The sequence below is a fragment of the Oryctolagus cuniculus genome, chromosome 2, assembly GCF_051225735.1.
Source record: "Oryctolagus cuniculus isolate XC-2025 breed Fujian yellow rabbit chromosome 2, ASM5122573v1, whole genome shotgun sequence".
Classification (NCBI taxonomy): domain Eukaryota; kingdom Metazoa; phylum Chordata; class Mammalia; order Lagomorpha; family Leporidae; genus Oryctolagus; species Oryctolagus cuniculus.
In genome coordinates, this window is record NC_142868.1 from 181,921,510 (window position 1) to 181,949,241 (window position 27,732).

The following is a 27,732-nucleotide window of genomic DNA, read 5'->3' on the forward strand; positions in this document are numbered from 1 at the left end:
ACAGAAGGTACCGGGATTTTTCCACATGCCCCTGTCCCGTCCACATACACTGCTTCCCCTACCATCAAGATCTCCTTCAGATTGGCAACCAATATCACTCAGAGCCCATAGTTTAGATTAGGGTTTACTTTCGGTGTTGACATCCTGTGGGTTTGGACAAATGCATGATATAAAATGACATGTATTCACTATTAGAATTTTATACAAAATATTTTCACTGCCCTAAAAATCCTTGTACTCCATCTGTTCATCTCTCCCTCCCTTTTAACCCCTAGCAACCACTGATCTTCTCACTATTTCCAAAGTTTGCCTTTTCCAGAGTGTCATTTAGAGAGGCTTCTTTCATTTAGTAATACACATTTGAGATTCCTCTATGTCTTTTCATGACTTGATAGCTCAGTTCTTTTGAGTGTGGACTAGCATTCCACCATCTGCATGTAGCAGAGTTTCTTCACATAATGAAAGACATTTTGATTTCTTCCAAGTTTTGGCAGTTATGAATAGAGCTGCTATACACATCTGTGTGCAGTTTTTGTGTGGAGTATTTTCTGTTCTTTTGAGGAACAATCAAGGAGTGTGCTTGCTGGATCATATGGTAAGAGTATGTTTTCTTTTGTAAGAAACTGCCAGACTCTCTGCAAAGTAGCTGTACTGTTGTTCATTCCCTCCAGCAGTGAATACGGGTTCTTGTTGCTGTATATTCTTATCAGCATTTGGTATTAAGTGTTCTGGAATTTGGCCATTCTAATAAGTATATCATTGTTGTTTTAATTTGTATTTCCTAGATAATCATGGATTATGAAGCATCTTTTTGTATATTGTTTTAGGTCAAGGCTTTTTTTTTATTATTGCACTGTAAGAGTTTTTTGTATATTTTGGGTAACAGTCCTTATCAGTACATATTATCAGATTTTTTTTTCAAATATAGTCTTCTAATCTGTGGTTTGTTCTTTTGTTTTCTTGGCAGTTTCTGTCATAGGGCAGAAATTCTGAATTTTTTTTAAAAAAGATTTTATTTTATTTGAAAGGCAGAGTTACAGAGAGGAATGGCCACAGTGGCTGGGGCTGGGCCAGGCCAAAGCCAGGAGCCATGAGCTTCATCCAGGTCTCCCACTTGGGTACAGGGGCCCGGGCACTGGGCCATCTGCTGCTGCTTTCCCAGGTGCATCAGCAGGGAGCTGGATAGGAAATGGAGCAGCTGAGATTTGAGTCAGTGCCCATATGGGATGGCAGCGTTGCAGTCAGTGGTTTAACCCATATGCCACAATGTTGGCCCTTGATATTCTGAATTTTTATAAAGTCTAGCTTATGTACTGTGGGTTGTGCCTTTGAGATTTTTGCAGACCTTCTCCTATGTTATCTTCTAGGAGGTCTAAATTTGTTTTGTATTTAGTTCTGTGATACATTTTGAGTTAATTTTTGTGAAAGGTATGAGATCTGTGTTTAGGTGTTTTTTTTTTTTTCTTTTTTGCATCTGGATGTCCAGATAGGAACTGTATTTGTAATTGAGCTCTAAATAGCCAATAGTAGTTAGTGTTTACCAGATTGAACAACACTTTGTATAGTACCTGGGTTTCTTCTTAGCTGTTGGCCATCCATGGGCTTTTTAAAGATGCTCTTATTTTATTTGTCACTCTAATCCTCCCTTCTAAACTTCAAGCATTTATTGCTTTAACAACTGTCTCCTTACTAGGAAAAGAATGCTTTCATTTCTGCTAGCAAACATTAAGCTTAGTCTGCTGGTCTTTGCTCTTATCCCGTTTGGTGTCTGCTTCATCGCTCACCCAAAAAGCTTTCTTTAAGGAATGATGTGTTTGTTTGCTGCAGCTTTGCTGGAATGGATTTTCCAATTAAGGTCACATAATTACTTATTCCTGCTAATGGTTCTGTAGGTTCTTCTCAGAATTTGTTTGAAGATGGCAAATCTTTTTTATCCCACTGTTTATAATTTGGTATACATGGCCAGGTAAATTTTAAGCCTGCTTCCTTTACAAAGACTGACAAAGTGATATTCCAGAACAAAATTGAGATTCCAGGATTTCCTCAATTTGAATATCCTGTTAACTTAGAGTGAGGGAGAGACAGAGAGATTGGTCTTCCATCTGCTTGTTCACTCCCTAGATGGCCACAATGGCCAGCACTGGGCCAGGCTGGAGCTGGGAGTTTCTTCTGGGTTTCCCACTTGTGTGACAGGGACCCAGGTACTTGGGCGATCATCCACTGATTTCTCAGGCCATTAACAGGGAGCTAGATTGGAAGTGGAGCATCCAGGACTCAAACTGGCATCCACATGGGATGCCAGCTTTGCAGGCAGCAGCTTTTTCCTGCTACACCACAATGCCAGCCCCTGTCCTTTGAGTAATCAGTGAGCTGGCTTTGGATTTAAAAGCTAAGATTATATTTTCTGAAATACTAGCATGTTCCATTTTAAGTCCCTTCAGAATTGATAATGTGTCTGAATCAGAACATTCTGATTCCTTCCCTTCCCTGAGCTAATGTGTGAGGTACTCCTGAAAAGAACTGGGAGAGCTGCTGGAACTGGTGAAGCCTGCTTTGCTCTCTGGTATAGCTTCTATGTCTGCAGTTTGAACAAACTTTGCAAACAGAGGATTCCAGCTTTAATTTCACACCATTTTGAGAGCCACCTCAGTTGTTAGAGACAAGTGGAATGAAAACAAGACAAGGTGGAGGCTCCTCACCAGTTTTCTTGGTGTATAGTTTTAGCATAGTCCTGGTCAGTAGTGAAAGGTGGTGTGGTCCAGGGCCCTCCATTTGCTGGGGTCCTCTAAGCACCCATTTTTGGAAGAATAAAGGGCTTTATATATTCACTGTTTGTTCTCTACTTAAGCTTTTCTTCTTATGCTTGCAAAGGATAGCTGTAAAATTAGGAACCAAGCATCAGGCAAGGGAAACAGCAAAATGGATGTTTCTGAATGGGTTGGACACAGGGAATTGAATATTAAAGGAGGTCAGTCTGATAAACTGGGAACCTGATCCCTGCCTGGGAGTTTACTTATAGGGAGTGGCCCTCACTTTTCAAGAGCCACATGCATCACAGTACCTGTTTGGAGTGGTGACTTGGTGCTCTGTGCTTGCCAATGTTCTGCTCAAAACTAACATTCAGTGACTAGCTCTGGGAACTTGAGATCAGTGTATTGTGCTGTGGGAACATCTAAGAACCCTGTTGTCTGTGGCTTAATAAGTAGATTTGAGTAACGTAAACTTGCCCTACACGCTGTATGAAATAGGAGACATTAACAGCAAAGTAGGCCGGCGCCGTGGCTCACTAGGCTAATCCTCCGCCTTGTGGCGCCGGCACACTGGGTTCTAGTCCCGGTCAGGGTGCTGGATTCTGTCCCAGTTGCCCCTCTTCCAGTCCAGCTCTCTGCTGTGGCCAGGGAGTGCAGTGGAGGATGGCCCAAGTACTTGGGCCCTGCACCCCATGGGAGACCAGAAGTACCTGGCTCCTGCCATCGGATCAGCGCGGTGTGCAGGCCGCAGCGTGCCGGCCGCGGCGGCCATTGGAGGGTGAACCAATGGCAAAAGGAAGACCTTTCTCTCTGTCTCTCTCTCACTGTCCACTCTGCCTGTCAAAAAATAAAAATAAATTAAAAAAAAAAAAAACAAAAAACAAAACAAAGTAAGGGTCAGGCATTGTGGCATGGTGGGTTAAGCTATTATTTGTGATGCTGGCATCCCATATCAGAGTGCCAGTTCTAATCCCAGCTGCTCTGCTTTTCTTCTGGTCCAGCTCCCTGCTAATGTACCTGGGAAAGCAGTGGGTGATGATTGAAGTACTTAGGTCCCTGTCACCCACATGGGAGACCTAATGGAGTTCCTGGCTCCGGGCTTTGGCCTGGCCCAGCCCAGATTATAGCAGCCATTTCTGCAGTGAAGAAGCAGGTGGAGATTTTGCTCTCTCTATGAGTCTGTCTGTCTGTCTGTCTGTCTCTCTTTCTCTGTGTGTTACACTGTGTCACTCTGCCTTTCAAATAAATAAATTTAAAACAACAAAGTAATATCAACTTAAAATTGGATCCATTTAAGTTGTTTTTGAGCTACCTTTGATTCATTCCTCTTGTAGAGATTATAAATTTTTTTTTTTTTAAGATTTAATGTTTTTATTTGAGAGTCAGAGTTACAGACAGAGAGAGACAGAGTTCACTCCCCAAATGGCCACAATGCCCAGAGCTGCGCCAATCCTAAGCCAGTAACCAGGAGGTTCTCCTGGTCTCCCACGCAGGTGCAGAGGCCCAAAGACTTGGGCCATCTTCCACTGCTTCCCAGGCCATAGCAGAGCTGGATCAGAAGTGGGGCAGCTGGGACTGGAACCGGCGCCCATATGGGATGCTGGTGTCACAGGCTGAGTCTCCGCCTACTACATCATAGTTGAAGCCCCAAGAGACCATCACAGTATTTTTTCTCAGTTAGTACAAGATAAGATTTTATTATTATTAAGATAAGATTATTTTCTAGTTGGAAGTAGTTTATACAGCTGAGAGGAGAAGAGGTTGGAAGGTGAGGTGAGAGATGCACATTTTGTCACCTGTAGTTCATTTTTACTTAAGCAGCTTGGATATTCTCAAGAACTGGATGAATGCCAAGCTACCAGTAATGAAGAATAATGTAGTCTCTCACTGAATATGCATCTGTATTGCATGGCTGATACGTAAGGCATGTACACACCATGTACATTTTAGGTATATTTAGATGTTTTTATAGTTCAGTACTGGCCGGCGCCGCGGCTCACTAGGCTAATCCTCCGCCTAGCGGCGCCGGCACACCGGGTTCTAGTCCCGGTCGGGGCGCCGGATTCTGTCCCGGTTGCCCCTCTTCCAGGCCAGCTCTCTGCTGTGGCCAGGGAGTGCAGTGGAGGATGGCCCAGGTGCTTGGGCCCTGCACCCCATGGGAGACCAGGAAAAGCACCTGGCTCCTGCCATTGGATCAGCGCGGTGCGCCGGCCGCAGCATGCCGGCTGCAGCGGCCATTGGAGGGTGAACCAACGGCAAAAGGAAGAGCTTTCTCTCTGTCTCTCTCTCTCACTGTCCACTCTGCCTGTCAAAAAATAAAAAAATAAAAAAATAAAAAATATAGTTCAGTACTAATCAAAGTGCCGCTTGGTAGTGTGCAGGGATCGTAGCAGCACACAGCTGAGAAGCTCTCAGTCAGTTGCAGTTGTCAATACAAGTGAAGCAAAGCCTGCTTATTCCTTTCTCCATTAGGGCTTTTACTCTCAATCTGACATCACTTTATTTCAAATGCTTTGTAAGACAGGAAGAACTCTGAGATAAGTATCAAAACCCACTTCCTTTTATGTATGCAAATAAAGAGCTCTGACAGCAAAATTGATGCTTCTGGTTGAAAATCTATAGAAAGTCTCCTGATATATGGATACATTTCAGCCAGATTAGGAACAGAGAACAGAACTTTGAAACTCAGTCCAATGTTAAAACTAGTTTATTGATTTTTATGTAAAGTGGGAAGAACTTAAAAGTTTGTAGTTTTCAGACAGGAAACAATGTTCAGAGAAGAGCTTTATGGAATCCCAAGCCGAGGTAAGGTGGAACAACTCCAGAAAAGTGATTACTAAAATCAATGATTTTTTGCTTTTTTATGATCATAGCTAAATAAATTCTCTTTTCCCTAGAAATAAAATGTAAATATTGCAGCATGAAGTAACTGCAGGACTATTATTTTTATCTTCAGAAAAGAAAAGTTTTGTTGGGTTTTTGGAATGCTTTTAGAGTACTTTACAAAAAGTTAATTATGAGAAATGCAGCTTTTCGCTTATTATAAGGCATCTTAATTATTTCTGGGAACATAAATTAATGTTAAAATTACTGCTTATTAAGAATCACTTTAAGTCAGCAATTTGGTATGTTGTGTCCATAGTTACTTGACATGCCATGAATCCACTTGCCCTCTAATATCTGTGTGGAGTCACTGAAGGAGGATGATTACGTCTCTTGGGAGGTATACGAGGGGCCGGGCCCCTTTCGGCACACTTAACTCGGTGGGCTGAGCTCTCTGGGAGGTGATCTCTTTTCCTCTGAGGTGCCTGCTGATGGCTGAGTTAGATGGAGGTGTTCTGTGCTGTGTTCAAGCTGACGACGCTGTTAGGGCTTGGAGAGTCAGCGAGAATCCAGAAGCAGGGAAAGGTGTGCAGGAATGGCCTTTCCCATTTTGGTTATGAAACTCTGAAAATAGGCAAAACCACAGCCTGCCCAGTTTGGAATAGAATGTATTGGAATGGGAAGAAGGGACTGAGAGAACTAAAAGTCTGTTACTTAGAGGAATGAAGTTTCTCTTAGAAAGCCTGTTAGAATAAAACCTCACCTTCAAGAGAAACCATTCTGGGTTTTTTCAGTCTTCATTTTAAGCATATTTGGGCTGGCTTTGTGGTGTAGAGGATAAAGCCTCTGTCTGCAACACTGGCAGCTCATATGGGCACTGGTTCAAGCAGCAGATGGAAGACCTCTATCTGTCTTTCCCTCTCTCTCTCTCTAACTCTGCCTTTCAAGTTAATAAAGTAATTTTTTTTTAAAGAGTAAGTTCTTCGGCCGGCGCCGCGGCTCACTAGGCTAATCCTCCACCTAGCGGCGCCGGCCCACCGGGTTCTAGTCCCGGTCAGGGCGCCTGATTCTGTCCCGGTTGCCCCTCTTCAAGTCCAGCTCTCTGCTGTGGCCAGGGAGTGCAGTGGAGGATGGCTCAAGTGTTTGAGCCCTGCACCCCATGGGAGACCAGGAGAAGCACCTGGCTCCTGGCTTTGGATCAATGCGATGCGCTGGCCGCAGTGCGCCGGCTGCAGCAGCCATTAGAGGGTGAACCAACGGCAAAAAGGAAGACCTTTCTCTCTGTCTCTCTCTCTCACTGTCCACTCTCCCTGTAAAAAAAAGAAAAAAAGTGAGTTCTTTTATTTTACTCTGTTGAGCATTCCACATTGGAGGACCAGTTATAATCTTGAAAACTTGTTCAATCCAGTAGTTTATTTACAACAACCACAGTCACATTTCTGTTTAAGAGCTCTTTTGTTTTAATCTTTTTATATTTTAAGTAATTTTATTTAATATTTTATTTACAATAACCAAAGTAACATCTCTGTTTAAACTTCTTGATATACTCTTTCTTTCTCCACAATGTACTATTTGCAAGATATTTGGGAAACAAATTGGAATGAGATGTGGCCTACATACTGAAAGTTTTTTCAACATATAGAAGTTTTCTCAGATATAGAAAAATAAACAGATAATAGCAAATGATGTAAAAAGATAGATGTGTTAATATTTATCATATTATGGCAGCAGTAGAGAAGGGATAATAAGTTTACTTTATTAAGTATTGTATGAGCTATAGAAAGTTTTTTGATACTGTCATTCCCTTGAGAGTTTAATCACTAAAGAAGACAGGTTGTGTGGCCAGCACGTTGGTGCAGTAGGTTAATCCTCCACTTGTGGTCCTGGCATCCCATATGGGCACCGGTTCTAGTCCTGGCTGCTCCTCTTGCAGTCCAGCTCTCTGCTGTGGCCTGGGAAAGCTGCAGAAGATGGCCCACATGCTTGGGCCCCTGCACCAGGGTGGGAAGACTTGGAAGAAGCTCCTGGCTCCCGGCTTCGGATCGGCGCAGCCCTGACCATTGTGGCCATTGGGGAGTAAACCGGTGGTCGGAAGACCTTTCTCTCTGTCTCTCCCTCTCACTGTCTATAACACTACCTCTCAAATAAATAAAATAAACCTTTAAAAAAAAAAAAAAAGAAGACAACGATGACAAGTTGTATTGTGGAAAGGAAAGAAATGTTAACTGGGACAGGCCTTGGGTATGGCAGTTCAGATGCTGCTTGGGTGCCCTCATCCATGTGGGAGTGCCTGGGTTTGAGTCCCAGCTCTGCCGCTATTCCAGCTTGCTGTTATTTACACCTTGGGAAGCAGCAGGTGGTGACTCAAGTAGCTGGATTCCTGCTGCCCACGTGGGAGGCCTGGATTTAGTTCTTGGCTTCCTGCGTTAGCCCCGCACAGTCTGAGCTGTTGCTGGTATTTGGGGAATGAACCAAAGGATGGGAAGCTCTGTGTCTGTCTTGTCTTTCTGTCTGTCTCTCTGCCTCTCAAAAATAATTTTTTTAGAGATTAAGAAGATTCTTTCTTAGGAAAGCTAAAGGAAGGATCAGAGAGAACATTACAACACTGAAGACTCAAATTTTCATAGCCATGTACCAAGAGGAACAAGATTGTGTATTGTTGATTTCACTCTCTTAACCGTTAAATGTCTGAATTAATAATATGCTGTTTTTTTGTTTTTCTATTCAGTAGTGTTCAGGTTAGTTCAGTAGATTCCTAACAACTCATAAAGGTTAAAATAATTCATTTGCATTGTGATATTGACAATCATTTGTGTGGACAGTGTTTCCTTGGTACATGATGACATTAGTTGTGGCATTGTTTTGTTTGAAGCAAAGCTAATAATAGAGAAATGTTGGGATTATTTTTCTGTAAGTGTCACTTTGTAAGAAAAGATTGTTACGGTACTATGATAGACTTAAAATGAAGCCTTAATGTTTATTTTGAACAGACTTTTATTTTTATCATCTTAATCCTTTTGAAGATGTAGTCCTAGGATGCTTCGGTTGCTTATTTTCTGACTGGCACCATTCTCATGCCCTTCTCACTCATCCCCTACCTGTCACCAGCTAGCATCCTTAATTAGCTGATACACTCAAATCACTCATCCTAAGGGACCAGTTTTCCCCCCAGTCTATTGCAGACTGATGTTTTTATAAAATGCAGTAAGAATTGCCCAGAAATATCAAATTTCTATGAAAGTATCTAAATGTTTGTTCTCGTTTTACACTTATCTTGTTGCAGACTGGTCTGTGGATTGAGTAGCATGTGAATAGCAATGGATTAGATGGACCATATTGAAACAGCAATGGTTTACTTGACTTTTCAGCCTTATAAAACGATAAAATGATCTTGGCCTTTTTTGTTTTTTCCAAACTAAAAGCAGAAAGTAACTCTACTCCCATGAATAAATAATTAACTATAATGATTCTTTACCAGCACTGCAGAGATACTCATTAATCATGCTGTCTATTGATCATGACTCCTCCTTCCTCAAAAGGACCCACTGTCTTGACTGGCCTGATATCTTCAACTGAAAGGGGATGTAAACATTTCTTCGTGTTACCATGTTCCTGTATTTCACCCTGCATCTCTGTAGTGTGTGTGTGTGTGTGTGTGTGTGTGTGTGTGTGTGTTTTAAGATTTCTTGGCCGGCGCCGCGGCTCACTAGGCTAATCCTCCACCTTGCAGCGCCGGCACACCGGGTTCTAGTCCCGGTCGGGGCGCCGGATTCTGTCCCAGTTGCCCCTCTTCCAGGCCAGCTCTCTGCTGTGGCCCGGGAGTGCAGTGGAGGATGGCCCAGGTGCTTGGGCCCTGCACCCCATGGGAGACCAGGAAAAGCACCTGGCTCCTGCCATCGGATCAGCGCGGTGTGCCGGCCGCAGTGCGCCGGCTGCAGCGGCCATTGGAGGGTGAACCAACGGCAAAGGAAGACCTTTCTCTCTGTCTCTCTCTCTCACTGTCCACTCTGCCTGTCCAAAAAAAAAAAAAAGATTTCTTTATTTATTTGAAAGGGAAAGGCAGAGTTACCAAGAGGGAGAGGCAAAAACAAAGAGTGGGTAGAGGCCTTCCATCTGCTGGTTCACTCCCCAGATGGCCTCAATGGCGAGGGCAGGGCCAGACTGAAGCCAGGAGCCAGGAGCTCTATCTGCGTCTCCCGTGTGGGTACAGGAGCCCAAGCACTTGGGCTGTCCCTCACTTCTCTCACAGGTGCTTTAGCCGGAAGCTGGATCAGAAGTTGGACAGCCGGGATTCTTAACTAGTGCCCATATGGAATGCCGGCACTGCAGGTGGTGGCTTTACATGCTGTGGCACACTGCCAGCTCCTTTGTTTTCATTTTTAATTTTTATTCATTTTCATTTTATTTGAAAAAGAGAGATCTTCCATCTGCTGCTTAACTCTGCAAATGTCTACAACAGCCAGGGCTGGATCAGAGCAAAGCCAAGAGCCAGGAACTCTACCTAGGACTGCCATGTGGGTGGCAGGGACCCAAGTTCTTGGACCATCACTTGTTGTCTCTAGTAGGAACCTGGATCTCAACAAGAGAAGCCAGGACATGAACCAGGTACTCTGATAGGGGATGTGGGTGTGCCAGGTGGCATCTTAGCCACTGCCCCAAATGCCTGCCACAAGATTTTGCTTTATAAAATTTGCTGTGTTGCATAATTTTAATAGCTTTGATCATCTCTTCTATTTTCATTATGCATTTAAGCTTTTGATTATTTAAATGTTTGCCCCTAATTATTCATTGTCAGATACCAGCTTTGCAACTACTGTTTTCTTCATATTTAGAATCATTTATCCTATCTTTACCCTCTTTTTATTTTTATCCATTCTTTGTTTTAGATGTTCGTTAGAAAATGTGTTGACCCTTACAGTAAAGTGTTTGGAACAATAGGGCATTTCATCCCGGTTGGGGCGCCGGATTCTGTCCCGGTTGCCCCTCTTCCAGGCCAGCTCTCTGCTATGGCCAGGGAGTGCAGTGGAGGATGGCCCAGGTACTTGGGCCCTGCACCCCATGGGAGACCAGGAAAAGCACCTGGATCCTGGCTCCTGCCATCGGATCAGCGCGGTGCGCCGGCTGCAGTGGCGGCCATTGGAGGGTGAACCAACGGCAAAGGAAGACCTTTCTCTCTCTGTCTCTCTCACTGTCCACTCTGCCTGTCAAAAAAAAAAAAAAAAAAAAAAAAAAAAAAATAGGGCATTTCATTCTTAGTTCAGCAACGTAGCTCTCCAAGGATTCAGGAAAAAATACCCATGTATTGTATTTGCAGCTATCTTGTGAGTTTGCAACTCCTTTATAATTTTTAAAAAATTGAACATTAAAAATATGGCCCCTCCAGTGAGCCACCTCTCCACTAAAGCAGTATTCATCAAAATCCTTCATTTCAAATACAAAAAAAGAGAAGCGACTTAGTAAAAGTCATGGAGAAGGCTTTGGATCTACCCCAATTTCAAGATAGTATAATTATGATAGCAAAAGGGAATACTGATGGGCAACATCTTCAGTAAAACTAGGTGGGAAATTGCCCATAAAACCCCACAGTGAAAGCAGATGGCACCAAATAAGATGGTTAAAATCTTTACCAAAAAAAGGTTATGGCAGCAGAGATGATGAACTATAAAATGTTAAAAAATAAATGTCACTGGCACTTTTCTTATTGTCATGGGAAATCAACTTTGTTTCCTGTATTAATTCCATAGGACACTCATTTAAAAATTACCAGGGCAGCTCTTGTGGCAGAGTGGGTTAGGGACACCTGTATCTCTTGTCTGAGTGCTGGTTCAAGTCCCAGCTGGTCTGCTTCTAATTCATTTCCTTTCTAATACAACCTGGGAAACAGATGATGGCTCAAATGCTTGAGCCCCTGGTCCTCACGCAGGAGACCCAAATGGAGCCAGTGCATGGAAGATATCATCCTTCCTTTCTTGTTCTGCCTTTCAAGCAGATGAAAATAAATAATAAATAAACTTAAAAATCGTAAACTCCGTGGCTAAAAGCAAAAATTATTCCCTCAGTTCTGGTGACTAGAAGTCAGAAATCACAGTGTTATTATAGCAGGGTTGATTGCTTCTGAAGTCTCTGATGAAGAAGCAATTCTGTCCCTGTCTCCTAGCTTCTGGCATCTGACAATCCTTGGCTCATCAATCCATCACACCAATTTCTGCCTCTTCACATAGCATTCTTCCTATGTCTTCATGTCTTCAAAAGGACACTAGTTTTGTTGCATTAGGTTGGGCTTACCTTAATCCAATATGACTTCATCTTAGCTAAATTATCTCTGTAATAACTCTTGTTTCCAAGTTCACATTTTGAAGTACCAGGAATTAGGATTTCACCTTATCTTTCTTGGGATACACAATTTGAACCACAACACTCACTTTTTATTTACCCAGTTTTTCAGAGCTGTACAGATGGTATGAACTAACACTTTGCCATTCATTGAATATAAGCTAATGTAAGTGCTACCTGGACTAATAGAGTTTTTCCCAAGGTCAAGGAATTGTACTAAGCATTCATTTATTCTGGCACATATTCTCATCCGGCATATGAGATACAGATTTATGACCTGTGTATTTTCCACATATTTATGTTAAGCTTTAACTCAAGATAAAATATCTCTACAAAGAAATTTCTCAGCCCAGCTAATGTCTTCTAGCGAATAATCCCAGAGTTTTTAAGGGAGGAAAACAACAATATTACACAAATTTTTTCAAAGAACCAAAACTCAGAAAATATTACCAACTTGTTTTGTGATACCACATTTTGACAAGGACATTATTGAGGGAGAATACTAACAAATATTTCTCCTCCATAAAACAAAAATAAATAAATAAATTTGGAGTATTAGTAAATCGAATCTAGTGATATATAGTTTTAATAATACACCATGACCAAGTTGGTTTTTCCTAGGAGCATGAAGCTGGATTACTACATAAACAGGATAAAGCGAAAAATATCATCTCAGTGGGTGAAGAAAAGGCACTGACAACAGTTCATCTGTTTATAACAAAATGCTAAAATAGCATGCTAAAAATGAGAAGAGAACTAATTTCATCTGATAGTGTCTGCAAACAACCTACTGTGTAGTCAAGCTCATTCTTAAAATGTCATAACACTCAGTTTTGCAATAAGATAAAGCATGGAAAGAATTATTAACATGAACATTTTTATTCTGCTCTTTCCTAGAAGCCCTAGCAAATTATAACATGGCAAAAAAGGAAAGAAGAAGACACCTCCCATTATTAATAAAACATATGTTTGCATAGGTAGACAGTTCTAAGAATAAGGCTGTGTGTAAATCATCACATTTTAAAAGTTAGTAATATTGTTGCATACAATGTCAGTGCTGGGAGGGGAGATCTGTTGTGGTGGATTCGTTCTGAGAGGAGGAGCATGGTGGGTGCAAGAGGCGCAGAGTCACCACACAGACCCCGGGAGTAGGGTGAAAGCAGGCTAGAGGTGAGCAGCCAGCAGACTCGTTTATTTCAGTTGGTACAACAGCTTATATAGCCAAGACAGCCAGTCCGGTCAAGGGGCGGTTTATGCCCTAACCAATCACAGCCTGTTGCCAGGCAGGCTCCGTTGCCAGGTAGGTTTCAAAGCCATTCCTGGTAACTGACACTTGCTTGACAGTGGCCATCTTGGCATGGCCTTCTTGTTCCACCAGAGATCTACCTTGGACCCTGGCTTTGTTGCAGGTACTTACTGGATATGTTCAGATTGCAAGCCCCTGGTCACTCCTTATCCATGCTGTCTCTCAAGGTTATGTTTATAGTGAGAAATCTTGAAATGAGGCAGTGTTTCATACCAGGCAATGTGTGCTTACTTCTGCTTCCTATAAAAACAGTGAATCCCTTAAGCTCAGTGTTCTTGGCTGAGATGCAAACCCACTGCGCAAGTAGCATGCACCTGAACCTATATCTCATTGCCAATGCGCGATGGGAGGGTATAGGGAAACTGACACAGAAGGGATGGTGATACTCACACTGCTTTGCTATGCTGTGAGTAATCAAATCCTTTTTTCTTAGATCCAGGAATTGTATATCTTCTGTCAACATTCATGGACCACTAAGAGGCTTATTAGCTTACAAACAGGGTAAAATCTCAGGTTCCTCATAAACACTGGCAGTCTACTTTTGAAACTTAACTATTTCTATTAGCAGTGAGCAACTACGAAATGAAAAAATTCTAAGGTCATTCACATCATAATTTAAAATGTCAAAAATTAATAAAAAGTATGTGCAAAAACTTTGTGCATAGCTTTGATAAAATAAACTACAAAAGGGGCCGGTGCTGTGGCACAGCAGGTTAACGCCACGGCCTGAAGCGCCAGCATCCCATTTGGATGCCGGTTCTAGTCCTGGCTGCTCCTCTTCTGATCCAGCTCTCTGCTACGGCCTGGGAAAGCAGTGGGAGATGGCCCAAGTCCTTGGGCCCCTGCACCCGCGTGGGAGACCCGGAAGAAGCTCCTGGCTCCTGGCTTTGGATCAGCGCAGATCCGGCCATTGTGGCCATCTGGGGAGTGAACCAGTGGATGGAAGACCTCTCTCCCTGTAACTCTTTCAAATAAATAAAAAAAATATTTAAAAATATTTAAAAATATTTAAAAAATAAATAAATTACACAAAATGTCATAATATACAACATTCAAGGACTGAAGGGCTCAGTACTGTAAACATGTCAGCAGAATTCAGCCTAGTTTATGGATAGAATGTGATCTTAACCAGAATCTCAGCTGATTGATTGTAGAAGGGGTATGTGGAAACATGGAACCAGAAAGAGTGCAGAAACCAAACATCTGTAAGGTCATTTGACTTGTGACATAAAGGGCAATGAAGGGAAGGAAATGATGTGAAGGAAAGAACATTCCTTTAATTTGGTATCCAAATGGGGGAGGCAAATGAAATAAATAAAAAATGATCCTTATTTCACAATACAGAAAATTTCCAGATGGCTTATAGGTCTAACATGAGAAAAGAATCAAACTTTGATTTAAAGTTCCACTGGGGCTGGCATTGCAGCACTGGTTTGTGTCCCAGCTGCTCCCCTTCCCATCTAGCTTCCTGCTGATGCTAATGCACCTGAGAGAGCAGCAGCAGATGATCAAGTGCTTGGGCCCGTGCCATCCATGCACGTGGCAGACACAGAAGAAGCTCCTGTCTCCTGACTTCGGCCTGACCCATCCCTGACTGTTGTGTGGCCATCTGGAGAGTTAACCAGTGGATGGAAGACACTCCCTGCCCCCTATCTCTCTCTTTCTGTAACTCTGACTTTCAAATATATCTTTTTTTTTTTTTTTTTTTTTTTTTTTTTGACAGGCAGAGTGGACAGTGAGAGAGAGAGACAGAGAGAAAGGTCTTCCTTTTGCCGTTGGTTCACCCTCCAATGGCCGCCGCGGCCGGCGCGCTGCGGCCGGCGCACCGCACCGATCCGATGCCAGGAGCCAGGTGCTTTTCCTGGTCTCCCATGGGGTGCAGGGCCCAAGCACCTGGGCCATCCTCCACTGCACTCCCGGGCCACAGCAGAGGGCTGGCCTGGAAGAGGGGCGACCGGGACAGAATCCGGCGCCCCGACCGGGACTAGAACCCGGTGTGCCGGCGCCGCAAGGCGGAGGATTAGCCTAGTGAGCCGCGGCACCGGCCTTCAAATATATCTTTTTAAAAAATAAACAGAGGCCAGCATTGTGGTGTAGTGGGTAAAGCCACTGCCTGCTATGCCAGTCTCCCATATGGGTGTCGGTTCGAGTCCCAGCTGCTCCACTTCTGATTCAGCTCCCTGCTAATGGCCTAGAAAAAGCAGCAGAGGGTGGCCCAAGTGCTTGGGTCCCTGCTACCCACATGGGAGACCTGGAAGAAGCTCCTGGCTTCAACCTGGCCCATTCCTGCCTGTTGGTGGCCATCTGGTGAATAAACTAACAGCTGGAAGATCCCTCTCTCTCTTCCAAGTAAATTAATGAATTTTAAATAAATAAATAAATAACAAGATATCTCTTGTTAATAAAAGGAAAATAAACATACAACTAAAAATGCAACAGTAAAATAATGAATTTATAATAAAAATAAAATGGAAGCTACTAAGTTCAAATGTAGAAACAATAGTTAACAGACAAAAAAGAATTGGTTTCAAAATGAATCAATAAAATGGCCAGTGTTTCGACACAGCAGGTTAAGCTGCTGCTTGTGTTGCTGGCATCCCATATTGGAGTACTGGCTCAAGTCCCAGCTGCTCTGCTGCTGATCCAGCTCCCTGCTGATAGGCTTGGGAAAGCAGCAGAAGATGGCTCAAGTACTTGGGCCCCTGCCATCCATGTGGGAGACCCAGATGGAGTTTCTGGCTCCTGGCTTTGGCCTTGCCCAAATAGTTGAGCTATTTGGGGATGGTGGTGAACTAAGAGATGGAAGATCTCTCTGTCTCTATTAAATTTTTAAAAAATGATAAACTGGGCAAACTTGTCAACCTACTTTGGGGAAAAGCAACAAATATACCAATTCAGTCTGAGATATTAAGATTCTAAAACAATCATACTTTTCCACGGTGCTTTAAAAACTTTGATTAAATGAGATAGATTTTCCAGAATTCAATTTATAAGTTTGGTACACAACAATGGAGCCCACTAGTGACCAAGGTGTAAATAATAAGTTTTCATGGAAGTAGAGTTATAGTAGAACTCTCAAAAAAATGACCCACCCAGAAACTTCTTCAAGGAAATCCAGCCACAATCCTGTGTCTAGCGATCAAACATTCCTCACATTCTTAATGCTGTGTCAGAGCAAGAATAAAAGAGATGATCCAGATTCTTTTTGGAAGCAGATTTTCAGGTTTTTCCAGAGACTGCAGAACTGGCTCATTAATTTTGAGGCAAAATCTTTTTTTTTTTTTTTTTTTGGACAGGCAGAGTGGGGAGAGAGAGACAGAGAGACAGAGACAGGAAGACAGAAAGGTCTTCCTTTTGCCATTGGTTCACCCTCCAATGGCTGCCACGCTGCGGCCAGCGCACCGCGCTGATCCGATGGCAGGAGCCAGGTGTTTATCCTGGTCTCCCATGGGGTGCAGGGCCCAAGCACTTGGGCCATCCTCCACTGCACTCCCTGGCCACAGCAGAGAGCTGGCCTGGAAGAGGGGCAACTGGGACAGAATCCGGCGCCCTGACCGGGACTAGAACCCCGTGTGCTGGCGCCGCAAGGCAGAGGATTAGCCTAGTGAGCCGCAGTGCCAGCCAGGCAAAATCTTAAAAGCTTTTTCACATAGAATGCAACTACACATTACAAGTATATATCACAAATGAGATATTTTTATTTTAAGTGTGGTAACTGCTGGGCAATCCATTATTCATCATATTAATGGAACTAATGTGCAAAATGATGTGTCCATCTCTGTTCTTGATGAGAAGCCCTTTAATAACTTTAATACTTGATAAGATAGGGAAGTGATACACTTCTTTAACATGATGACTCAGTTGAAAAGTCAGCATCTTATTGGGGAACCACTACTGACTTACTCTTTAGGCAGAACAAATCAAGATAAGGCCCACTATCTCCATTCTCACTTAGCATTATGTTAGAGGTATTTACCTCAACACAGGTAAGCAAGAGAAAGCAGTTGGAGTAATATGCAGTAGGACTGAAATAAAGGTTAAGCTGCTTTCAGATGATATGATTTTATATCTGACAAAGAATCAGTGGATATTAATAAGGGAGAATTTAGTAAAGTAGCAGTATAAAAATAAAACTAACATAGCCATTGGCCATCTTGTAGATAATATTGAAGAGGACACATTTGTAGTAACAACATGAAAAACAACACTAATAGCTGGTCATTACCTTTGTGCGATAATGTGCAAAATACTGAATCAACTGAATAGCCAAAAATATGAAAATGGACTCATGTATTCTATATTCCAGGTTAAATTTCCCCAAAATTATAGAGATACAGAAAATATAAAACATGAAAAATATAATAAAACATGAAACCACCTATTAAAGGAAAACACTAGTGCATTTCTTTTAAAACTCAAACATAGTGAAACTTTTCATTGTTGCTTCTAGAAGCATGAGTTTTGGCATAGCAAATCCACTTCTGAGGCTGAATCTCGAAGATAACGCTGTCAGAAATATAAAACGTTACAAATTAAAACCAGTGCTTCTGATTTGAGAGTACATTTATGATGCAGATTCTTGGGCTTCACCCTTCGAGTTTCTGATCCAGTAAGTCTAGCCTTGGACCCAGTAATCTGCATTTCTAATAGATTTTTGGGTAGTGATGGTATGGTTATGACCATTCCATCTTAGGAACCCTTAGTTAAGACAGTGCAATAATAACCACAAAAGATCTGAAAGAACCCAGATACCTGTTTTGTCTGGTAGAAGACAAAGCCCTAACCCTAACCTATTGGACTTCTACGCAGCTGTTAAAGGAAGGAGGAAAATCTCTACTGTTCTAGGTTATTCTCCAGGATACATTAAGTGGAAGCAAGTAAAAGTGCTTTACATTTAATACTACATTATCTTTTGTTTAAAGAAATGAGTAAAAGGATTAAAATAGATCTATATTTTTATCACAAGTTTTAGATGCATTTTCTAGAAATATGAAATAAACAGTATATTTTAAATTTGTGGCATAATGACATAGATAAGTTGGTGTGGGATTTATCTTGGGTCTGAGAAACCAGACAGAACTACTAAACCATGTTCAGTTATCTTTATTTTTACTAATTATTTTGATAGATTCTTTGAAACTAACTAATAGAAAATAAATAATTATAATTTTATTAGGAACTGGGATTCTTAAGGGAGAAGAAAAAGGATAGAAATGTAAAATCAGAAAAGTGACAACCCATAATCCGAATTGTAATTTGGTATGTAAGCATGAATTCCGTTTTCTCTAAAACAAGCCTTGTTTTCTTGTTCCAACCAAGGAAAAGCCTTTGTACCAGTTTTATGGCAGTAGCAGTGAGCAATCCTTTCAATACCATGTCCGATTACAAAGATAATCGGAGTTCCTTGGAGAAGTGGCTGATCCCAGGCCATTAGTATGCATGATAGCAAAAAAGCAGCCTAGCAGTGCTAGAGCCATGTCCCAATGCCAGTGTACAACTTGAAGGAGTTCCCTTTAGCTCAAAGTGGGACAAACTGAATGCCAGATCTTTTAACAGTTGCCTTGGATTTGAACATTTCAGATATGTGAACGTCTGTGTGTTGATAGCGATATGTAAACTCACTCATTTTACATACCAGGATGTCTGAATGCAGCGTGTTGACACATGTGCTTCCCCTACAGAGGCCCTAGTCAGGGAGACTGTTGCTTGCTTTTTCCAGCTTCTAGTTGCTGCTGACTGACTTGCCTGTGGCCACATTAACTCCAGTCTTTACAGCTGTCTTCACGTTGTCTTCTGTTTGTGCCGTATGGAGACCTTTGTGATTGGATTTAGAACCCCCTTGGATAACCAAGGATGATGAGCACATCTAAAGATCCTCAACCTAACCATACCCACCAGGACCCTTTTCTCAAATAAAGTAATAGTCACATTATAGAGATAGGGATGTGGTTGTATAGTTTTGGTGGCTACCATTATCAGCCTGCTGCAGGTACCTATTCGTTATGCTAAAAAAATTCAAAACTTGTCTGTACTCATTTAGCTATGTGTCCTTTGGCAAGCTTATTAAATTTATTTATATGTAAAATTTAGATAATACTGTGCAGATGAATATATATTTGAGATTTGTTTTTAGGAACTATGTTCCTAAAAATCTTCTTATTTAATACTATAAAGATGACAGCCAAACTGTATTATTTATCAATCTCTGGAAGTAGACTTTGGAGGAATTTGGGTGGGAGTTAAAAGAGAACTCATACCTGTCTTAGGAGAATTCAGTGAAATTCTGTCAAACCTAGGACAGTGTTAGACATAGAGATGAATGAAATTGTGTCTTTCAAGAAAAGTGTAGCAGCTGAAAGGAATTATGACAGAGAAGTTTTCAACATGTATTAAAATCTTTGTTGTCTAAGTCTGGTTTTCTGTTTATACTTCTGAGCCTTTAATATTTAAAAAATTAGAATAGTGTTTAAGTTTTATGGACGTTGAGACCAGTACTTAGCATTGAGTCGGCTCTGGGAGATGTGCTTCAGTGGCGGGTCCTGTAGTTCTCATGATTGATTTCAGGTGACTCTATATGCTTGTGGTTTCATTTGTTAGAAAAGGCTTCTGCCTTTAGGGAGATTGTTCCAAGCAGTTCTGGTAATTACAGGCTGCTTTATGATCTCTTTTCCAAGCTGCAAAGTAGAATTCTTTCTCTAATGGGGCTATTTTGGTTTGTTAGTTATGTGTTTATAATCAGGCAGTACTTGAGGCAGGTGAGGAAATGTGTATTCTCATATTTCTGCAAGACATTAAAAAGAAAATGAGCATAGTTAATTGTTAATAGTTTTAACTTTTATTTTAATTGTGTCCGTTTAAGACCACTGGCCAAGTCAAAAAGACAGTACAAATGTTGGCAAGAATATAGAGAAAACAGAATCCGAGTATATTCCTTGTAGAACTACAAAAGTCTCACTGACATTTGGAAAACAGCTTGGCAACTCCTTAAAAAGTTTGTTTCTGTAAGACCCAGCAATTCCACTCCTTGGAGAGAACTCAAGAGAATTGAAAACATTATACACAAAAGCCTGCACATAAGTCTTCTTCACTACATTGTTCATAGTAACCAAAAAGTGGGAACAATCCAAATGTTCACTAGCTGCTGAGTAGATAAAATGTGGCATATGCATATACTGGAGAAGCAGTCAGCAGTATGAAGGTGTGAGGAATGCACACACGTCACATTATAGGTGATCCTGGTACTATTCCAAGTGAGAAAAGCCAGACACAGGCGAGCACATGTATGATGCCATCCAAAAATGTCCATAACAGACATATTGGTGATATTTGCCCAGCTTTGTGATTGTTCTGAAAGCCACTGAATTTTACACTTCAAATAGGCGCATTGTATGGTGTATAAATTATATCTCCAAAGCTGGTTTTTAGAAAAATTGGTCAACATCAGAGAGCACTGATGATGATATGGCTTCTTTTCATTGCTCAACCATCACAAGAATTACCCATCTCCCCTTTTGTATCATGTATTTCAGCCAACAGTTCATGTGTTTGTTAGGTTTCGCTTTTTTTCTTCTTCTTCTTTTAACCCCCAGCCTTTCTATATGACAGTTCTTTCTCACATATAAACTTTCTCATAAAGGTTGGGGTACAGAGCTAAAGCTAAGTGTGAGAATAAGTCATTGTCTTGGTATTGACTGTTACCTTCTTTAAATAAGTGTATTACGTATTCCTTTCTTAGGAAAGTTAAGAGTAAATTCAGATAGTGTATTTTAAAACTCTCATCTATCAACTGTGCTTCTGCCTTTTCATGCCAGGCAGCTACTTGCCAGTGCATATTTTTTTATGGTATCCTAAAGCTTATTGCCTTGTCGTGAAATGCCATTGTGTGGGTCATACATTTTCAGGCCAACTTCTATGAAGGAAGAAGACATTGGTAAACAGGGTACTCTGAGAATCATCACTAGCAGTAGCAATTATAATTTCTTCTATTTTTTCTAAATAAGGGATCTGAATCAGCAATTCTATGTTCTTCCTTATCATAAATAATATTCTCATGCTGTTGAACTTTATAGAACATGAAGATTTACTTGCTGTTAATTGTGAGAGGTATAGTTTCACATGATTCAGGTTTAATTCAGCTCTCAAAGGCTATGGAAAACAGCTAGTGATGAAGTAGAGTGGTTCTGTCCTATGCAAACCTACATTGCATCTATTAGAGAAGTCTTAAGATGCCCTTTCACACTGATAAGCCTAAATCTGTTGATTTAAGGATTATAGCTATGGTAGAGTTTTTGTGGTGGAATGACCAACTGCCTGCATTTTAAATGGCCAGTCCACAGCTCCTACACTGCATCATGTTGTCAGGTTACACCTCAGATTTACTGTAAGAACATAGATGGTGTCCAGAGGGCTCCAGGATGCTTTCTCCGTTCTAATTTGATGATTCATGCTCTGTATTCTGCTTCCTGCTACTTCAGTCAATTCTATTGAAAAAGAAAAGAATGAAGCATAATGAATACTAACGCCCATCCCTTCCCCACCCTATATCATCCTTCACTAGAGCTTTCTGAGGAAATAAACTGAAAAGGGAGGCTGTTTGCAGTAGAACTCCAAAGAGAAGATCCTTCCCAAAAGTGTTTGGTCACAGTTCTTAATACAGGTAGCAGCATATGATTGGGGAAGGAATGGTGCTTTATCAACTCTGATAACAAAATTCCTCATTGTCACTTTCCGCCCCCCTCCAGTATCATCTAGACTGTCACAGCCATCCTCCCCCCAGTCAGGCTGCCCGTCACCCACCATTCCAGCAGGTAAAGTCATTTCTCCGTCACAGAAGCACAGCAAGAAGGCGCTAAAGCAGGTAAGCAGAGCTAGTCTGTTTTTTCAGAAGTGTATTCTCATTTTACAAACGCATGGCTTTGGCAGTCCTTGGCAAGTTCTTGAAAGCTCTTACAATCTGCTCTTGTCAGGGGAATTCCATGCAGTACCCTGATTTGTGTTTAGAGGCCGAGGCACTTCCATGTATAATAATGCCTGTGGTAGGTTTTTGGTTGTTATTCTTTACACCACGTTTTTAAAGTTTCTAATTCATTCCTTCTTTGCTATGAAGTGTGTGTATGTGTTAATCATGAATAGGTATTGAATTTCAGGTTTGTTTTCTTGGGATTTATTGACATGATCAGGTTGATTTTTCTCTTTTAATATGGTATGCAGAATTATACAGCTAGACTTTGTAATTTGCTGTAATTGGAGTAACCCCTACATTTTAAAAACATGCTATTGGGGGCCGGTGCTTTGGCATAGCAGGTAAAGCCACTGCCTGAAGTGCTGGCACCCAGTATGGGTGCTGGCTCAATTCCCTACTGCTACACTTTTGATCCAACTCTCTGCTAATGTACCTGGGAAAGCAGCGAAAGATGGCCTGAGTAATTGGGCCCCTGAACTGACGTGGAAAATCTGGAAGAAGCTCCTGGCTCTTTGCTTTGGTTTGATCCAACCCTGGCCATGGCGGCCATCTGGGGAGTAAACCAGCAGATGGAAGACCTCCCTCTCTCTATCTCTGCCTTTCAAATAAATAAATAAATTTTTAATTAAAAAATCCTTTTGAATTTTCCGTGTTAAGATTTTAGTTTGAATTTTGCAGTTTTCTTGTACTATCCTTACGCAGTTTTGAAAATAGGATTGCTTTTATACCTTAAAATAAGTTGTATAGCTCTCTATAGTTTTGCAGATTTTGGAACAAGATTGTAGAAGTCATCTTTTCCTTGAAAATTCAGTAAATAAAACCTGTTAAAACTGTTTCCTGCTGTTATTTATACAGTTTTGTCTGCTATTAGTAACTTGATTTTTTTTTTTTGCTTTTTAAACCAATTTTGGAAATTTATTTTTCTTAGAAAATGGTCCACTTCTAAAATTTTCAAATATTGTTACAAACTTGTACATAGTACTTTTTTCTTTATTTCGTTTTATTTTTTTTTAATTTGAGGGAGAAAAACAGAACACTGGTCTGCTAGTTTACTCCTCAAGTACCCACAATGTTTGGAGCTGGGCCGGACCGAAGCCAGGACTTGGGAATTCTGTCCAGGTCTCCCAAATGGCTGGAAGGGACCCAACCACTTGAGTCGTCCTCTGTTACCTCCAAGAGTATTCGTTAGCAGGAAGCTGGAATCAGGAGTACAGCCAGGACTCAAACCTAGGCACTCTGATTGGGGATTCAGGTGTCCCACTGGCATCTTAACCACTGCACCAAACACCCACTTCCATAGTACGTTTTTTTTTCTTTTTTAAGATTTGTTTTATTTATTTGAAAGGCAGAGTTAGAGAGATCTTCCATCAGCTGATTGACTTCCCAAAAGCCACAATGGCCAGGGCTCGGCTAGGCCAAAGACAGGAGGCTGGAACTCCATCTGGGTCTCCCATGTGGGTGGCAGAGGCCATCCATCATCTGTTGCTTTCCCAGGCACAATAGCAGGGATCTGGATCTGAAGTGGAACAACTGGGACATGAACTAGTTAGTACTCATGGGATACTGGCGTCTCGGGCTGTAGCTTGTCCCTCTGTGCCACAACACCAACCCCCACAGTACTTTATTATGTCTCCTCCTGGTTCCTCAGTGGTGTTCATTTATAATTGATATCTTCTTTTTTCCCAACACTACTTGCCAGTGATTATCTGTGTTACCACATTTTTCAAAGAATTCACTTTGAATTGTTTTTCAAAATGCAACTGATCAATAAATATAAATTCCCCAGTAATCAGAACACCATTAAAATAACATTACTTTTATCTTCAGATTTTGGTATAGAGAATTTAATTATATCAAGCATTGGTAAGTGTGTGGGAAAATAATTACTCACTTTCTGATTGCATGTAAATTATTATAGGAACTTTGAAGAGAAATTTTGTTATTATTAAATTTTTTTAAAGATTTATTTATTCATTTGAAAGAGTTACACAGAGAGAGGAGGCAGAGAGGGAGAGAGAGAGAGAGGTCTTTCATCCTTTGGTTTACTCCCCAAATGGCCATAACAGCTGGATCTGTGCCGATCTGAAGCCAGGAGCCATGAGCTTCCTCTGAGTCTCCCACGCGGGTGCAGGGGCCTCAGGACTTGGGCCATCTTCTACTGCTTTCCCAGGGCATAGCAGAGAGCTGGATCAGAAATGAAGCAGCCAGGTCTCGAACTGGCTCCCATATGGGATGCCGGTGCTTCAGGCCATGGCATTAACCCGCTGCGCCACAGCACTGGCCCCAGTTATTAAATTTTTAAATGCATATAACCCATGATTAACCAGTTAAACAATTTGGAACTTATGTTAGAAAAATGTATATGCAAAAACACAGAAATATTTGGATTAAAGTTTATAATAGCCAGGAACTTGCAAATAACCAAATGTGATTAAATTTATTTTAGTGTGATCGTTCTGTGTGTTTGGATATGGTAAAATCACCAAGATAGAATGTTGAATTATTAGATTTTAAGTTTTACTACGACATCGTAAACATGCACATACCTACAAAATATCATAGAAATACTTTTGCACACAGCAACACACACAAACACACATATACACGTACACATACATTATACATATGTATATGTATAAAAGTGTTAATAAAAATTATGGTTAAAAGAGTTTAGCTTTGTGGGTCTTTAAAATTTATTTATTTATTTATTTATTTTTAAAGATTTATTTACTTATTTGAAAGAGTTACTCAGAAAGAGAAGGAGAGGCAGAGAGAGAGGTCTTCAATCCATTGGTTTACTCCCCAATTGGCTGCAATGGCCAGAACTGCGCCGATCCGAAGTCAGGAACCAGAGGTTCTTCTGGGTCTCTCACGTGGGTGCAGGGGCCCAAGGACTTGGGCCATCTTCTACTGCTTTCCCAGGCCATAGCAGAGAGCTGGAGAGGAAGTGGAGCAGCCAGGACTCGAACCGGTGCCCATATGGGATGCTGGCACTGTAGGCAGTGGCTTTACCCACTACGCCACAGCACTGGCCCCTAAACTTTATTTTTAAAAATTTATTGGAAAGGCAAAGTTGGAGGGAAGGAAGAGACAGAGAGAGAGGCCTTCTATCTGCTAGTTCACTCCATAAATGACTGCTATGGCCAGGGCTGTACCAGGCTCCTGGAGCTTATTCCAGGTCTCCCATATTGGTGGCAGGAGTCCAAGCACTTGGGCCATCTTCTGCTTTTCCAGACACATTAGCAGGGAGCTGAGTCAGAAGTGGAGCAGCCAGGGCCGGCACTGAGGCTCACTAGGCTAATCCTCCATCTGCGGCGCCGGTATCCCAGGTTCAAGTCCCGGTTGGGGTGCTGGATTCTGTCCCGGTTGCTCCTCTTCCAGTCCAGTTCTCTGCTGTGGCCCGGGAAGACAGTGGAGGATGGCCCAAGTGCTTGGGCCCTGCACCAGCATGGGAGACCAGGAGAAGCACCTGACTCCTGGCTTCAGATCGGCACAGTGCGCTGGCCGTAGTGGCCATTTGGAGGGTGAACCAACGGAAGGAAGACCTCTCCCTCCCTCCCTCCCTCCCTCCCTCTCTCTCTCTCTCTCTCTCTCTCTCTCACTGTCTAACTCTGTCAAAAAAAAAAAAAAAAAAAAGAAGTGGAGCAGTTAGGACACCAACCAGCACCCATATGTGATGCCAGTGTTACAGAGAGCAGCTTAACCTGCTATGCCACGATGCTGCTCCCTAGCTTTGTGTTTCAATTCATTGGTAGAAATATATTCACTTATTATCTGTGTAATTAAAATTAATAGAAAATTTTAAATTGTATAGGTTTTAAAGTGTTTAAATCAGTTACTAGATACTCATAAATTTGATAAGATTAGTTACTGTCTGCCTGAGTATTTTGTAGCACTTGAATTTCTGTTTTCTTTGGAAGACTTTAAGAAATACAGAGTACTGCTTCTCCACAGGGAAAGAGGAGTATTTTCTTACACTCTGTTGACTAATTCATGACATGTATACTACTCCTAAAGTGCACTTAGACAGTCCTGAGAGCCAAATGTTATGTTTTGTGTTTTCTAAGTAGTATCAACAGGGAAAGTTATATATGTTAGGTTGTTAGTATATAAAGTAAGTCGTCTTTGCTTCCGGCATTTGCTTCTCATAGTATTTGGTGAGAAAAATTACTTTTAACATTTTTAGGGTTTTGTTGTAATTTACTAGTTTTTAAATAGAACTAGGAAATTAGTACGAAGGAGTTTTTTAATATTTGTTTATTGACTATAAAATAGACTCAAGAATAGGATTTATAAACTAGCCAATGAGGAAAAACTGCAGTTTCTGATCAGAGGGTGTATAAATTATTCTACCATCTACCATTCTACCATGTAGTTATATGTCACAGCAGAAATGGATGAGTTGTTAAGTTTTACATGAACTAAAAATTACAACACTCTGAGTAGCAATGGATGAATACTGGTGACTGCTGCATAAGAAATGTGTGAACATCTTCTAACCTGATTGCACAGCACGAGAGAGTAAGCCAGAATCAGTGGTTAAGCAGCAGTGCCCTTTTTCACACATTGTGCTTGTGCCTCATCTATTATAAATGTGGTAGGTGAATCTCAGCCCAGTGTGTGACTCTTGGGTGTTTTTCTCCATTGGTCGCTTAGAGCAAGAGAGGAGCTGTCACCACTGTGCCCATGGCATAGCTGGAGAGATGTATGAATGTAGAAGAAACTGTATTCATAAGAGAGAACAGGAAAATCAAAGTAGCCAGTTATTCCACAATTTTCTGTGTGATGGTCTTGGGGGTGTGTGTGTGTGTGTGTGAGAGAGAGAGACAGACAGACAGGTAGGTCTGCTTCACTCCCCCAAATGCCTGTAGAAGTCTGTGCTAGAATCAGAAGCCAGGAACTCCATTTATTTGTAAACCACTGAATGAGGAAAAACTATGTGCAGTTTCTAGTTAAAGGGAGTTTAAATTATTGTACCTTCCAGGTGGGCACTATGGCATAGTGGATTAAGCCACTGCCTGCAGCACTGGCATCCCATATGGGCATCAGGTCAATTCCTGGCTACTCCACTTCTGATCCAGTCCCTGCTGGTATGCTTAGGAAAGCAACGAAAAATGGCCCAGGTGCTGGATTCCCTGCACCCATGTGGAAGACCTAGAAGAAGCTACTGGCTCCTGGCTTCAGTCTGGCCCAGCTCTGGACATTGCTGCCATTTGGAGGAATGAACCAGTGGATGGAAGACCCTCTCTCCCTCTGTCTTCCTCTCTCTCCCTCTCTCATCCTCTCTCTCCCTCTCTCTCCTTCTCCCTCTCCCTCCATCTCCCTCTTCCTCTCTGTAACTCTGCCTTTCAAATAAATACATAAATCTTTTTAAAAAATTATTGTACCTTCTATACCTGTTTGTATTTATATGGTCATGGGTGGCAGAGACTTGAGCCGTAATCTGCTGCTTCCCAAGTGCTTTAGCAGGAAGTTGAGTCAGAAGCAGAATAACCAGGTCACACACCAAGCCCTCTGAGATAGTCAGACCAGTGAGTGACAGATTAACCACCTGTGCC

The 27,732-nt window shown here is 41.6% G+C and overlaps 1 protein-coding gene across 11 annotated transcripts in view; it reads left to right on the plus strand.

Annotated features, from left to right (window-relative positions):
- Positions 1 to 27,732, plus strand: part of ASXL2 (ASXL transcriptional regulator 2) — a 175,303-nt gene that overhangs the window by 105,333 nt on the left and 42,238 nt on the right. For all 11 annotated transcript variants that reach the window (XR_011386742.2, XM_051843110.3, XM_008254662.5 and 8 more), the window contains one exon: positions 21,954 to 22,069. Coding sequence is in view for 9 of the 11 variants with exons in the window: in XM_051843110.3 (XP_051699070.3) it covers positions 21,954 to 22,069 (116 nt within the window). In the remaining 2 variants the exon portion in view is untranslated. The remainder of the gene's footprint in view (positions 1 to 21,953; positions 22,070 to 27,732) is intronic.